General features: G+C 58.0%; 1 protein-coding gene across 1 annotated transcript in view; it reads right to left on the reverse strand.

Annotated features, from left to right (window-relative positions):
• The window catches only part of PTPRF (protein tyrosine phosphatase receptor type F), a 78,796-nt gene extending 65,609 nt beyond the window's left edge, over positions 1-13,187 (reverse strand). The window contains exons 1-2 of the mRNA XM_082676411.1: positions 13,142-13,187; positions 5,947-6,082 (exon numbers count right to left, since the gene is read on the reverse strand). Coding sequence (XP_082532537.1) covers positions 5,947-6,037 — 91 coding nt within the window. The 5' untranslated portion in view covers positions 6,038-6,082; positions 13,142-13,187. The remainder of the gene's footprint in view (positions 1-5,946; positions 6,083-13,141) is intronic.
• Between the last annotated feature and the right edge of the window lie 2,274 nt (positions 13,188-15,461).

Below are 15,461 nucleotides of genomic sequence, written 5' to 3' on the forward strand. Positions count from 1 at the left end.
TCCGGACTCTCCCAGTCTGCAGTTGTCTGCAGAGCCTGTCCTCTCAGTGAGATCCTCTCAGATAGGACGCCCCTGCCCGACTTGGGGGTGGGGAAGAGTCTCCTGCCCACCCCCCTGCACACTGCACGCCCCTCCCCCACACCTCCAGACAGCAGCTCCCTGCTCTCCTTCTGCACTGCCATCACCCTCTCTCGACTGGACACTCCACCAACCTAACCAGCTGCGTCCCTAGTCTATTCAGCAGCCAGAGTGAAGCAGCAGCCTCTTCCCTGATCAAAACCCTCCAAAGGTCTCCCAAGTCCCGTCATGATGGAGTTCAGACCTGGACACACACACACACACACACACACACACACACACACACACACACACACACACACACACACACACACACACACACACACACACACACACACACACACACACACACACACACACACACACACACACACACCCCCCCCCTGGCTTCCCGTCCACTGGATAAACAATGCCCCCTGCGCCTCAGGGCCTTTGCATAAGCCATGCCTTCTGCCACAAACCTCTTAGACTACCTCTTTACCCACTACCTCCTATTCACCTTTCTGATCTCAATTTAAACATCATTTCCTCAGAAAACCTTCCTTGGTCCCCCTGCTGTGGCCCCCACCTCCACGAGCTCAGTTCTGGGTTTCAGGCTCTCTGGAGACTCCCGCCGCCTCTCTCACAGCACTGCTCATGGTTTGTTACGTACACGTGTGAGGTTATTACTTTCTCCACACTTTGGAGGAGTATTTAATTCATGGCTGCTTCCCGACAGAGAACAATAACCCTGAGTAGGGCAGATACCACGCCTGCCTTGCTTCTCCCCCGTCCCAGCGCCTGACCCCATTCCTGGTACAGGGGGGTGGGGCGGGCAAGTGAAGGTGACCTGACCACAAAGGAAGGCCTGCAGAGGATGGAGACCTCGGCCCCTCACACACCACACTGGGGAGCCCCTGCTGCCCGCTGGGGAGAGAAGCCCTGGGTGAAACTCCTGCCTCAACGTGTCAGCTGCAGAAACCAGAGGCTGGAACCTGCTGAACCAGAATGGCTGGGTGAGTGTGCCTGGGGGCAGGGCCTCCACGCCAAACAAAGAACCAGAAGCTGGGGAGGCAGCCAGGTGTGGGGGGGGCCGGGGCGGGGGGAGGGAGAGAGAGAGGAAGGGGAAGGCCTGAGTACAGGAGAGGCTGGATGGCGCCCAAGGCCTGGGACCATCAAGGAGGTGGACCCCACCACCCGCCCCGGAGGCTGGAGAGGGGCCAGAGCCCTGCCCAGCCCACCCACCCACCAGGCTCTGGCAAGACTGGCAGCACACGGGCCCGGGGCAGCCTAGGGGGCAGGACCTCCCCTCCAACAGACCAGCCCCTCATTTCCCTCAGCCCACTCACCCCCACGGGTGGGCACCTCTCTTCCCACAGCCCTGCCAAGCCCTCGCCTCTCTTCACCAGGCGGACTTTTGGGGAGCACAAACCCTGTGCTGACATTTGTCTCCCCGCTCCCTTCCCCACGCTCACTCCTGCTAACTTCTCCAGGCTTTCTTGACTTTTTCAAAAAAAAACCAGCACCTGCCACAGGCCAAGCACCGTGCAGGACACAGCTCAGGCCCCGTGGCTGCATCACCCACCCAGGTCTGTGGGTACCCCCTTGCCTTCGTGCGTGCCCTGCCCCTCTTGTGCACCCTACTCTCAAGCCTGTGGGAGCCTGCTCTGCGTCCCGCAGCCCGCGGGCCACAGTGACCAGTCAGGTCCCCAGGCAGGCAGACAAAATCAGGTGACTTGACCATTCGCCCAGTACAGACCCAGAGCTAGTGTTCGGGGAGGGTCTGAACAGAACTTCTGAAGACCACATGTCCGGAGGGGCTTTTTGCCCCACCAGGATGTGGGCCCACCTCCCCTCCCCGAGCACATGGAGGTCGTGGGCTGCACAGGTCTTTGGGCAGCAGCCCCCAGGGGCATGCCCTGGACTCGCACAGGTAGCTGAGCCCATGCAAAGTGGGAGCGAGTGGCCTAAGAAAGGAAACAAGTGGGCTGGCCTGGGCGGGGGTTGGGGTGGGGGGCCCCCCACACCTCCCAGGGTCCAGCCAAACGGAGCCACCTACTTTGCGCCTTCCCTGCAGAGCGTACAGCACACATACACGCAGCAGCAAGGGGTGGTGAGGCAGGGGAGGGAGGCGGGTTTCCCAGGCCCTGAACAAGTCTGATGAGCTGGGGACTCATTAATGCTGTGACCACTCCTGGCATCCCCGGGAGGGCAGCCCGCTCAGAGACAACCCTGGTTTCCCAGGGGACACACTGGGAGCCCCAGGTCATGGCCTAGGATGGAGGGAGCACATACTAAGTGCCAGGTGCCTTGAACATGTGACCTCAGTTAACCTTTCCAGGTAGAAGTGATTATCCTCATTGTGCAATAGGAAAACAGGCCCTGAGAGAGAAAGCAACCTGCTGGAAGTTCCATGGAGGGCAGAGTCTAGCTGGGCCACCAGGTCCTGCCTCCCTAAGGATGAGGAGGAGGGCACCGCAGAACTGCGTGCAGCACCCTGCCATGTTCCAGCTCCCCAGGCTGGGTGGGGGCGGTGATACGACAGATACACCCTCAGCTACTTAGGCCTCTGCCCCTACCTACACTCCTAGCCATCAGGCATCCTGCTCTGGGCTCCTATGACTCCAAGTAACTGGACTGTGCTAAGCTGTGTGGGGACAAAAGGGAGATGGTCCTCATCATGGTCCTCCCATGGGCTCCAGGGAGAAGCCCAGGCCCGTTCCTGCTTCTTCCCCCTAATCTCATCTCATCAGGCAATGGCCCCCATTAGCAAACGCCCACTCAACCTTCTGGGCTCCTGTTTTCTAGGAAGTCCCCTACACCTCCCCCCGCAACGATGCTTAGGTCACTACCTCTGTGTCAGCACCACCCCAGCACAGTGGACGCTGTAGTAACCCACACTGCGGGCTCCGAAGGCAGGCCTGTGTGGATTCTTCCCACGGAGCACCTGACATGCACACAGCGGATCAGCAGAAACCTCTTCCTGCTCAGGACCACCCCTGGCCCCACGAGTCTCCCTCGTGAGAAGCCACGAGCCCCAGCTGGGGGAGCCGCCGAGCCCCACGTGCCCAGGTCCCCATCAGAGCTGACTCGGCATTGATGCCGGGGCCTCGGGGCTAACCCCTGGCAGCTGCTTCTCCGCCCCCCTTCCCTGCACTCCCCTCAGAGGCCAGGGCCCCCATTCATTTGTCTCGTTAAGAGGCCTATAGAAACACATTTGTCCGCTCTGCGCTCCACTGCTCCAGTCGTCAATTCTCTGGGGCGCCTGCCCTACCTTTTGCAGCAGCTCTGTCCACGTTGACTACTCGCCCCAGCGAGCAGTCTCGCAGGCCCAGCCCAAGCCTGGCCATGACGCAGGGGACAGATCCAAACGTATGTGCAGTGCTCCTGGGGTCAGGTCATCACAGCCCCCAGCCCATGCCCCTCTCCCGTGGCTCTCTGCCTGGGAGCAGAGCCCAACTCACCTAGTTCGGCATCTCCAGCTGGTTCCTACCTTCAAGACCCTGGTCTTTGGTCCTTAAGGGACCAGCACGGAGGCTCTTGGCCTCTGCTCTAAAAATTGTTCCGCCCTGCCCCCTGAGTCCTACTAGGGGTTCAGGCCTGACTCCACCCCTACACTCACTCATCTACCACACTCCAGGCCCTGAACTGGACAATGGTCTGACCGCTCAGGACTCACAGTCCAATGGGACAGACAGACCTGAAGCAGTCACAGGTGCCCAGGGGAGCAGCACATGACCCAGGCTCCTAGAGGAGGTGATGGCTCCAGGTGAGTGGGAACTCATCAGGTGAAGGGGATGGGGAAGAGGGTTCCTATCAGAGGAAACAGAAGGAACAGAGGCCTGGGAGCACGGGAGCAACCGAGAAGTCAGCACGGCGGGGGCGTGGGGTGGGGCAGGTGAAGGATGAGGTTGGCAGAGGCTTAAAGATGCAGGGCCTGGACCCCAAGGCTTGATCCGAAAGGCGACAGGGGAAGAGAGCGAGGGATTTTAAAATGAGGGGCGACATGATCAGGCTTTCATTTTGCAACATGACTCCTACCATGGAACGGAGACTGGATGGTGAGGACAGAGGCTGGAGACAGGGAAGCCACTAGGAGGCTGCTGCAGCAAAAGCCCCGGCAAGAGCCGAGCACGGCTTGGGTGAGGGCAGCAGAGACAGGTGGATGCATTCCAAAGATATTCAGAAGGGAGAAACAGCGGCACTTGGTGATGGATTAGATGTGGGTATGAGAGAGCGAGGAGGCTGGGAGGAGGCCCAGGTTTCTGACTTGGGTGGCTGGGTGGGTGGGAAAGCCATTCACCAGGAGAGAGAACACAGAAAGACGGGTACGTCTGGGAGGATGAGGGTGAGGGTACAGGTTCCAGCATGTTAGGTCTGAGTAGGAGGGAAGACAGTTATGCTCCCAGGATGTATTGTCTCCAAAAGCCCAGCCGGGTGGTCCTCCCTCTGCTCTCAAGCTCCCATTTGAAGGGCCTAAGAGCGTCCAGAGTGAGGGTGGGGGAGCAAGGCCAGGACTTCAGTGTCCGAGGGCTGGCTCTCACAAGCCTTCGCCTCCTTGCTATTGTCACCTACCCAGTGACTTCTACCCCAGCCTGGCCCTGCAGGCTCAAGCTCTCTCCCAGCAGCCCCAACCGAGCTGGAGATCACCCGCACCCCCTAATCTTCCCTGTTCCTGCTAGCCCAGCCCTCTCATCACCCGCACCTCAAGGCTCCCATTACCCCTCACCCTGCGCCCCAGGAGGAATGCCCTCTCCTTCTCCTCGCTCTACTGGCCCCACCCAACCTGGAGGACAAAGGGCGGGGTGCTCCAGTCCCACCTCCTCCAGGATCTGGTCCTGAATAATTAATGAGCCATTAGGAGAAAGGGTTTGGGTGGGGCAAGAAGAGAGCTCTGCTCCCAGACACAGGGAGAGCGGGGTGGGGGAACCCTATGGCCTGCTGACCCCTGCGCTGACCCCCAGGTTGGCCCTTTGTCACCTCTGGGCTCCGGACAGGATGGGAACAGCTCTGTTCCCCAGGGACCTTGGCTCCGACCTCGACCCTCCCCCTCAGTGTGCAGATTGGCTAAATCTGCCCTGTGCCCCGCCTCCCAGCGGTAACCAAGCAGTGGTAACCATGGCAACGGGGCGGGCTGCGGCCAGTCTTGTAGTGCCAGGCAGGGGGAAGGGCGGCAGGAAAGGGACCAAAGTTCGTAGCTGGATCTGGGCAGGGGACAATCCCATCTCCCCCCATACACAGAGAGGGGCGCTGGAGCCCAGCTTCCTGTGGCCAAGTGCAATCTTCCCCCATTCTCAGGGCTGAGGGCTGGGGGAGGGGGATGCCTCTCTGCCTTGAAGTGGGGAGGGAAGGAAGTGCTCAGTGTCTACACACAGGTCTGGCCCAGGGGAAGGGCTCTGGTGGCTCACCTTCCCATCTTTCCCTGGACCTGTGGACACCTCTGGCATCCCACTCACATGTCCATACGTGTTCCTGTGTGCAGCCCCCCATTCCCACACCAACACCGACATGGCCCACACTGTGCCTTCTGCACAGGTCCACAGCAGCGGACACAGTGCACGCCTGAGCACATCACTAATGACCACACGAATCCTGGACATGTCTCACCTCCACCCCATAAACAGGGTCCCACTCAGACACCCCCCACCCTGGAGCACCTTAAGGGACATGCGAGATCCCACAGGATGCTCCGAGGAAGAACGGGGCTGGAGTATTACTTGGAGGGGGGTGGTCTCCAAGTGGGGGGTCTCTCTAGGACAGAAGGTCTGGAGGTGTATCTAGCCATCCTGTCTCTCCTAGTGGCTGGCCTCGTCCCCCCTTCCAGAGTCCTGCTGGGAGGAATGCACCTTTCCATCTGGGAGATCCCATGCCTTGAGAGGTCAGACTTACTGTCGCCATGGGCACCTGCCACCAAACCAAGCATCACGAGTGCGGGCACGAGGGGCACCATCGTCCTCCCTGAGGCTGGCTCAGGGGCCATCCAGGGCTCCAGCGCCACAGCCAGCTACAGTCCAGGACAATCAACCTGTGACAGAGAGAAGGGCAGAGCCAATTAGCTGGTACCCACCAATATCTTATTGCCCACATGCCACCTCCTGGCCCCCACTCACCACCAAGACCACCACTCATCGTCGTTGACCACCCAGAGCCTAGTTCAACAGATACCACCCCCCCTTGGACTGTGCGATGACCACCCAGACCTTCCGACCCCTGTGAAGACCCAGGCTCCTTATTGATCCCCTAGTGACTCCAAGGATAACCCACCAGTCACACTGTAGGGAGAGAGTACAAGAGGCCCCCAGGTCATTCTCTAAACCTGAGTAGGGGGCAGGGACTACTGAGACCAGAGGATGTATAGGGATGTTCCGCTGCAGACCCAGAATTTCCAACTTGCCTCCATAAGAGGACTGGGACAGGGAAACGGGGTCCGAGAGACACAGAGACACACAGGTGGAGACAGAGACCAAACAAAGCAAGACCGAGACGGAGTAGTCAGCAGACCCACAGAGGCCAGGGACTCCAGAGTCCCTGGGGTCTCCTGTTGCCCCTCCTCTCCCCAGCAGAGCCCGCAGGCTGGGCACAAGCCTCAGAGCACAGCCTTGGTCGTGGCAGACAAGATCCAGGTATCAGAGGCTTGGAGCCAAAGCCACAACCCGTCCGGGCTCGTCAGGACATGCTCGGGACAAGGTGCACCCGCCCCGCCTGGTTACCCTCATCCTACCCAATTCCCATGGCACCTTCCCAGTCCTGGCCACTAGGGAAACCACAGGGAGGCCCTAGTGGCCAGGACTGGGGGTGCTGGACCCTAAGAGTCGACCTCACACCTCCTCGGCCCTTGCCCCAGTGGCCCAGAGCATATCAAGGGGTGGGGTGCCCTTGCTCACAACTGCCATCCGGGCTGAGTCAGGAACGTGGGCATGGGGAAGACCATTCGGGATTGCATGAATGCCCCCAGGCCTTTGCTTACAGGGCTCCTCAGCCAGGTGTGCCCCCGCCGCCCACTCCGCCCAGCACCAGGGTGGAGCCCTCAGCATGGCCACCCCAGACGGTACAGATACACCGCTATCACTCTCCAGCCCCGGTGGCGAGCTCCCAAGGGTCTCTCTCCCATGGCTCCCTTTCAGGGGGCTTCTGGGGATCTGTGTAAGCCCACCAGCTCTGCTTACACCTTGCTCTGGGCCAGGGGCTGGTGCACAAAGCCCCTCATTAATGCTCTGGAGACACGACAGGGCGCAGAAGGGGAGTGAGTGACGGTGAACACACCTGGGGGCCCCACAGTGGTACCTACGGATTCTGGTGGGAGGGTGGGGATCCGACCCAGGTGCCAGCTAACCCACAACGGTAAGAATATTTGCAAGGAGGTGACAGGGCTGGTGAACAGGAAGAGGCTGGCCTTAAAGATGGCTCTGCTCCTCCCTGGAAATTAGATCCATCTCAATTGGGACAGTCGAAGGTCATAAGATCAGAGGGCAGGAGGTGAGCAAAGGTGCTGGGACAAAGCAGGTACAACTGTGAAGTGAGGCAGGGGCTGAACACAAAGGGGAAAGGGTGGGAGATGTCCCTTGTCCCAAGATCTCACCGGAAGTCTGAGACAGGCTAAGCAACAAAAGCAGGCCCACTGAAGCAGCACGGTGGGCATCCAGCCCTAGTTACACCAGGCCTGGCCTTCCGCTCGGTGTGGCGAGACCAAGAAAGAGGAAGTCCCCAGCACCATGCCCCATACGGCCAACTTGGGATGGAGGACACGCATCACTAAGGCCATGTCTGTCTGGGCTTTGTCATCATGGCACTGTCATGCAGCAGTGCGACCAACAATAGAATTCAACTTCCCAGCAGACATCAGGTGGTAAACTGCCTGGCCAGGGTGTCGTGGGGGTATGGCCCCTTGATACAACCATCCTGCAGCTCCTGGTACACATATCAGCGGTGTGTTACACCAAAGGACAGAGGCAGAGGGGACTAGTGCAGACATCACAGGGTGCAACAATACCGTATTCACAGAGGTTTCACTCCCAGGTACAAGCAGTCAGGGTGTGAACCCTCCTCCCAGTGCAGACAACATGGGGGCATAACCCTCAGGAACACACACCACGGGGGACATAGCTCCCTGGTATGGATGTAAAGGGGATGAAGCTACAGAGAAGAGACATTATGGAGGTACAACTGCACAGCAGAATCATCATGGGGTGAAACTCCCCAGTACAATGATCATCGAGGCCTAATCCCCCGTAGCTGCCTTGGTACAGTAATCATGGCAGCGCAGCTCCCGGGGAGAGGCATCACGGAAGTGTAGCAGTCCTGTCCAGACATCATGTGAGTGTAGACAGACATCATGGGGATGCAGCTGCCCGATGGACGTTATAGGGGTACGTTATCATAGAGGAATAACCCTGTTATACACATCATGGGTGTCAGTCCCCAGTACAGCCATCAAGGGGGTGTTAATTCCAGAGCAGACATCGTGTGGTACACTGTTGGATGAGATTCTGCCCACGGGTGTCAGAGGAACTGGGCTTGCCTCTGGTAACCCCACCCCCACTGTAACAAAAACAAGTGGCCGTGACTTGGGGACCCCAGGGTCCCCCTGTGTATCTGGGTCTGGAGTGCCTAGGATACTGTTCAGATGCAAAAAGTAGGACAGACAGAGGTGAAGAAGTTGAAAACAATGACATTCCCTCCCCGAGAGCTCTTCCCAGCGGTCCACGGACACGAGGACACCCAGAGAGACGGGGAGACGCGGGGACACACAGACATGGACACGTTCTCAGGGAACTACTCAGGCAACCACAGAGCTGTCCGGGCCAGAGCCTCTCCCTCACCAGCTCCTGGTGTGAGCAAGCTGCCTCCGCCCCAGACTCTGGGCACACAGCCTGCCCCAGTGTCAGGCGGCGCAGGCCACTCCCAGCTCCAGGGCCCCGCATAGGAGGAGTCCTGGCTCCTGGGTCTGGCCTCTGTCTAGACGCTGGCCCTGCCCCCACCCCAGAGTGCTCAGGGTCACCTGTGGGGAGGTGGCGGGAGGGGAGCAGGGGGGTGGACCGACGCTAGCCTTGCTGGGGTAGCTGAGAACCTTCTGAAATCAGTGCAACGGCGTTAAGAGCAGAGCGTCCACTTCCGCCCACGGCTGGGTGAGTCTGGGCTCTCAACGGCCGAGATGAAAATACGGCCTGAGCACTTGCACACTCAGCTCGTCTCTGAATTGCACCGCGGACCATCGGTTCTACCAACTGACACACTTGGGCAGGAAAACAATTCCATACTGCACAATATTGTACAATATCATCAAATGTCATTTCTCTACACTCAGAATGGTTTTAACATACCCTTTTTCTTTGCTACATCAGTGTAAAGCTGCCGACTGCCCTTTCTTGGGAAGAGCTGTCCTTTATTCTGAAATTACGTCCTTGGTGCTAAAATGTCCTTTCTTGTAGGAAGTGATGGTGATAGCAGATACCAGTTGTTTTTTTTATGATGTCCTTACTTGGCAAGATAAAAAATTTTGCCAACCCCATGTCTGGCCCCCAAGTACTTTTGGAAACTGTACTGGTTTGTGAAACTGAAGAGCCTGGGAATCACTGCTCTGAGGGAAAAGGAAGGAGCAGGCCCCACACCGAGCCACAGGATTCGAATACAAACGTCACAGAAAGGCCTGTTACCCAGAGGCTAGGTCACCGCCATGCGGCCCACCCAACCACCCCTGCCAGCCTCAGTGGGGGGCCCCCCAGGAGAGACCATGTGACGCCAAACATGCGGGGGGTGGTTCCCTGGCTGGAGAACATCTGGGATCATTCCGAGGCCGCCTCATGAATATGAAAACACAAATTGATTTGTTTCCCTTGGGCACGTGTTATTACTCACAAATATTAATTAGTCTCCAAATACCACCTGTTCCTACAGCCTCCTCCCTGCTTCCTCCCCAGGCCAGGACCCTGGCTCTCAGGAGGCTGGGGCCCCAAAATGGGCATCAGCAGAAGGAGGGGTATCCAGGGCCCCAAGGAGCGGCCGGCTAAGGGGAGAGGCCAGCGCTTGGGGCAGAGGAGCGTGAGAGCAGGCAGAGCCCCGAGCTGTTCATCTTCTAACCGGTGGGCAGCTAACCCTTTTGTCACGTCCCGGACACTTCACCACGTGGCACTGCAGCAGTGGCCGGGGAAGCGGAAACAGGCCTTGTTACACTTGGGAAGGGAAAACCAACATGTTTCCAACTCTCACCAAACCAACCACCAGATTACGACGGGAATAAATCAGTCTCAGCCGTGACCCCAGCTCCAGGAAGGGAGGCTGCGGCAGGCTGCCTTTGCTCCTCCAGCCAGTTGGCCAGAGTCTGTGAGCACAGCCAGGATCTGCCCACTCTCCCTCCCTCTCGAAGCTGGGACCTTACTTACCCTCTGGCAGCCCTCAGCTCTTCGGTCTCCCCTGCAAGAGGACGAGGAGCTTAAGAAGAGCATCCCAGAGTCTTGGGGGTGGGGCACAAGCTCCAGCAGAGGCTTAGCTCTGGGGGCAGAAGACCAAGGGAGCCAGCAGAGGCACCTTCCTACAGCTAAAACCCCTAAGCCACCAGCCGTCCAGCCTCCTTCCTCTGGAGAGTGGAGCCTCCCTTGGGTTAATGTTCACCAACGTGGCTGCGTCTAGGCCTCTGCACCCACTCTTCTCTCCGTTGTAAAGAATGCCTTGTCCTGGCCTCAGCCACCTACTCACCCACCAGAACTCAGCTCCCGTGGCCTATCACTGTGAACCTTCCCTGCGTGGCCCTCCCCAGTTTCCCAGGTTTGTACAGCACAGTGAAGGCAGCAAGAAGTGGTGTAGAACAGTGCTTCTCAATCCAGGGTGATTTTGCCCTGCTATGGGACATTAGGCGATGTCTGGAGACATTTGTGATTGTCCGACGGGGATGGGGGAGTAGGTGCTACTGGCACAGTAGGAAGAAGCGAGAGATGATGCTAGACATCCTACAATAACGGGCCAGGCCCTACAACAAAGGGTTATCTGGTCCAAAATGTCAACAATACTGAGGTTGAGAAACCCTGATGCAGACGGCAAGATCCTTTGCCCATGTCACCTAAGGCCTGCTGCCCTGGTCCCTGCCCCAGAACTCAGTCCCTATGGGTACCCTGGGCCCCAATACCCCAGGTAGGCTTGACATATATTAGCTGTACCTAGGCCTCGGGATCTCACAGCACCTTCCCCTCCCCCTCCAAGTCAGTCTTGCCTCCAGAGCCGGGCCGTACAGCACACCCCACCCCTACCCCTTCAACAGGCCATCAACAAGTGGCCTCCCCAGAGGACAGAGGGCTCCAATTTCAGGCACCTTTTATGGTGAGACTGGGCTCCCAGGAAGGTCAGACTCATCATCTGAGGATAGCCAGGTGAAAGGTATCTCCACACCCACCCTCCCCATCTGACCTTTCCAACCTGTGACACAGCCTTCCTGCCGCACCTTCTACATAGCCCCATAGCTCACCTCACCACACACGGGGTCTGGCCCCCAGCAGATACCCAATACATGCTCATTTCCCTTCCACGCCCAGACCAGACCCATCTCTTCCACAGCCCTCTTCGCCAGCCATCATGCAGAACTGTCCAGTGGGCCCTACTGGGCCCTGAGCCAGAAGGCAGGGTGATGAACAAGACAGCCATGGGCTCTGTCTTCAAGGAGCTTACAGAGGATGGCCCAACCAGAACGCATCCTCCCCAATCCCACTCCTTCTCCAGGTCCCCATCTCCGTAACACCGCCATGATCACCCATCCAAGCCAGCCAGGCCTCCGCAAATTCTCCCTTTTCCTCATCCCACGTATATCACTGGTCAATACGTTTGAATCTGCCCTGGCTCCACCCCAACCACTGCCGTGTTAGGAAGACGTCATCAGCGCCCATGTCTTCGGTGGGCTTCCTGCCCCTGGTCACTCCCTTCCAGCCCATCCTGCAAACAAACCAAGGCCCCCTTTCAGCTTACAAAAATGCAGATCTGATCAAGGCCCGCAGCTCTGTTGGCTTCTTTATCCCCCAGGAGACATGCAGATAATGTTTCATGGATGAACGAGCAAATGGGCAACGGGTAGATGAAGGTGTGGATGTTGCTTCTCTGCTTACGAACCCTCAGTGCCTTCATACCACCCTCAGGAGAGGCTACAGTCTTTATTTAGCCTGACAACCAAGGCCCAGCACACTCTGACTCCAACCTAACTCCCCAACCTCATTCCCTGTAACTCCAACCCACACGTCTGTGCTTCTAGTAGAAAGAAAGAAGTGGACCTCAAAGAGACAAAGAAGGATGGGCCCAGATCCTGTGAGTACCTTGCTCTTTCTACCACAACCTACAGTTCGGAACAGTCTTTTCTACAGAAACACGGTGAATGGGAAGCATAGAGATCCTGGTGTAAGTCCTAGAATGTTACCCGGAAGCCTATTTCACACCTACTGCAGCTGACGAGCTGTATATCATTCCCCACTCACCTCCGTCACCCACTCTGGCCAGAAACCCAGGAGCCATCCTCAACACCTCCCCTCCCTCATGCCCCACATTCAACCCTTCACCATGTCCTGTCTACTTGGTTTCCCTAAATAACACTCAAATCCCTTCTCTCCACCTCCATCACCGCCTTCCTGGTCCAGGCCTCCATCACCTCTCTGCCACACGCACACTGGATCATTCACGCCCCTAGTGACAACCCTTCCACAGCTCTCCACCGGCCTAAGTCAAAATCCAAGCTTCGGGCTTCCCTGGTGGTGCAGTGGTTAAGAATCCGCCTGCCACTGCACGGGACACGGGTTCGAGCACTGGTCTGGGAAGATCCCACATGCCACGGAACAACTAAGCCTGCGTGCCACACAATTAAAGCCTGCGCGCTGCACAGCTACTGAAGCTTGCACGCCTAGAGCCCGTGCTCCTCAATAGGAGAAGCCACTGCAATGAGAAGCCTGCGCACCGCAACAAAGACGCGGCAACCAGATAAAAGCTTGCGCACAGCAACGAAGACCCAACGCAGCCAAAAATAAATAAATTAAATAAAATAAATTTAAAAAAAAATCCAAGCTTCTTGGCCTGGCCCTCGGCACCCCTGCCCGGCCACAACCGGGGGGACACTCACCAGGACTCTGACTGCTCACGCCCGTCACTCTTGGACAACCAGCACTGAGGGCAGGGCACTGGGGCCTCTGCTCCTTCCTGGAAAGAGAGAATAGGATAAGGAAACGTTAAGAATTTCATTACAGCAGAGCAGGTATTGACACAGAAAGACATTCAAAATTTGCTGTTTACGAAGGGGGAAGAAAAAGCAGGTTATGGAACTGTTCCTGCAGGACGAGCCCCATTTAGAAAAATGCCCATCTCTTCACTTCATTTACTCACTTCTTCCATATTCCTGAGCACCTACTACGTGCCAGGCTTTCTGCCAGGCACCCTGCATATAGCCGTGAACAACACAGACCAAGTCCCTGACCTCAGCAGAAAAACTTGTGTCCAAACTCCTCAGCACCACCCTCCAGCACGGCAGTCGGCGCCGCCCACCTCTGTAGCCCAATCTGGCCACGCTCCCTCTCGCCAGCCAGCCAGCCAGCCAGCCAGCCCGCCCGAAAACTTCCTCTTCTGGTCCTCAAATGTGCCATCCTCCTGCAGTCTCTCAGCCTTGCCTGGGCCCTATGCCACTGCCTGGACCGCACTCCTCACCTCTTCTAGCCAGTGACCCCTCGGATCTCAGAGCCAACAGCATTTTCCAGGATGTCCTGGACTACACGCCTGGACCTTGCCTTGGAGTGGTGACCACGACATGATTGATATGATTTATTTATTTACACAACTGCCGAGTGGCCGCTGAGTCACAACCATAAGCTCAGTGCGTGCCGGCTCACCTCTGTGTCCCCAGCACCCAGCAGAGAGCCGGCACATAGTAGGTGCTCCCTCAAGATATGCTGACTGAGCAGATGAACGCGCGAATGAGCTCGCAGAAAACAGCCCAGCCTGGGAGGGCCGTGCCAGCACCCGTGCAGCCTTCAAAGAAGCTTCAGAAGCAATATTTATTTTTGCCTCTCTGCTGCTCTATAATTTTTATTTATTTATTTATTTTTAATTTTTTTAATTTTTTTATTTTTTTGCGGTACACGGGCCTCTCACTGTTGTGGCCTCTCCCATTGCAGAGCACAGGCTCCGGACGTACAGGCTCAGCAGCCATGGCTCACGGGCCCAGCCGCTCCGCGCCATGTGGGATCTTCCCGGACCGGGGCATGAACCTGTGTCGCCTGCATTGGCAGGCGGACTCCCAACCACTGCGCCACCAGGGAAGCCCTGCTCTATAATTTTTAAAATGAAGGTGTGCCACTGGACGCCTCCTCCGCTGGCACACACAGGGCGACAGAGCCCGGCGCCTTCCTTCCAGGACAATTACTGAGCTCCCACCAGCGTGGGCCCCGTCCTGAGTGGGGGCAGGGGTCGGACACGCCCACACCCTCTCACCTGGCACCTGGGAACCAGCCTCGCTTGAGACCGACCGCGTCTGCAACACAGGGGAGTTCCTCGTGCCTGAGCATGGCCAGGACAGGCCTGGCCAACCCACGACCACCCGCGCTGACCCTGCAGCCCACACCCTCCCCGGCCTCCATCACCCCTCCCCCCACAGCTCACAACCCAGGCCTCAGGATGGCCGCAGGCTTCCGTCTCCCAGCCCCCCAGCTTCTCCGCAAAGTTCCCTGTGGCCTCCCCGCTCCCAGCACACAGGCTGCCGGGCGGGTCTGGCCAGACAAACCAGCTTCCGTGTCCCAAACTCAAAGGCCCGTTTGTCCGGCGACGCCTGCCGGGGCCTCACAGGGCCAGATGTGGGGCTGAGGGACCCTGGGGCAGAGGGGCAGAGTCTGAGGTAGAGAAGGGGGAGGGTCCCCCAAGCCAGTTGCCCTCCTGCCGCGCCTGAGGCCACACCAGGAGCACTGGGCTTGGCACCTGGACCCAAGCTGAGCAGAAACCACACCTGGATAGAGGAATGTGCCCCAGATGGCCTGGAGGTGGGTCAGGGAACAGACAGGACAGGCACAGAACCCTGCACCTGGAAAGACCCTACAGCACGAAGAGGATTCTAGAGGAGCCAGATCAGCGCCTGGAACCACCAGCGTCCCAAATGACCCAGGAGGGCAATCAGAACCACCTGTCAGTCACCAGCAGCAGCTCCCAGAAGCACCCCAGACACAGCAACAATCAGGGCTGCCGGCTGTGCCCAGGAGACCAACTAGAAAGCTACTCAGGAACGGCCTGACCGGTACCGGACCCAAGTTAGGACTCACTGCTTGGCACCCACAAAGGCCTCATAAGGGGTGAGGTTGGCAGCCATGACCACGATCAGGTACGCAGGCCTTGGCACCCAGCCGGAGCTGGCCCCTGGCAGGGCTCTCCGTCATTTGCCAAGCCTGGAACCTGGCCTGACA

The sequence above is a fragment of the Grampus griseus genome (assembly GCF_964374135.1).
Source record: "Grampus griseus genome assembly, chromosome: 1".
NCBI classification, from domain to species: Eukaryota; Metazoa; Chordata; class Mammalia; order Artiodactyla; family Delphinidae; genus Grampus; species Grampus griseus.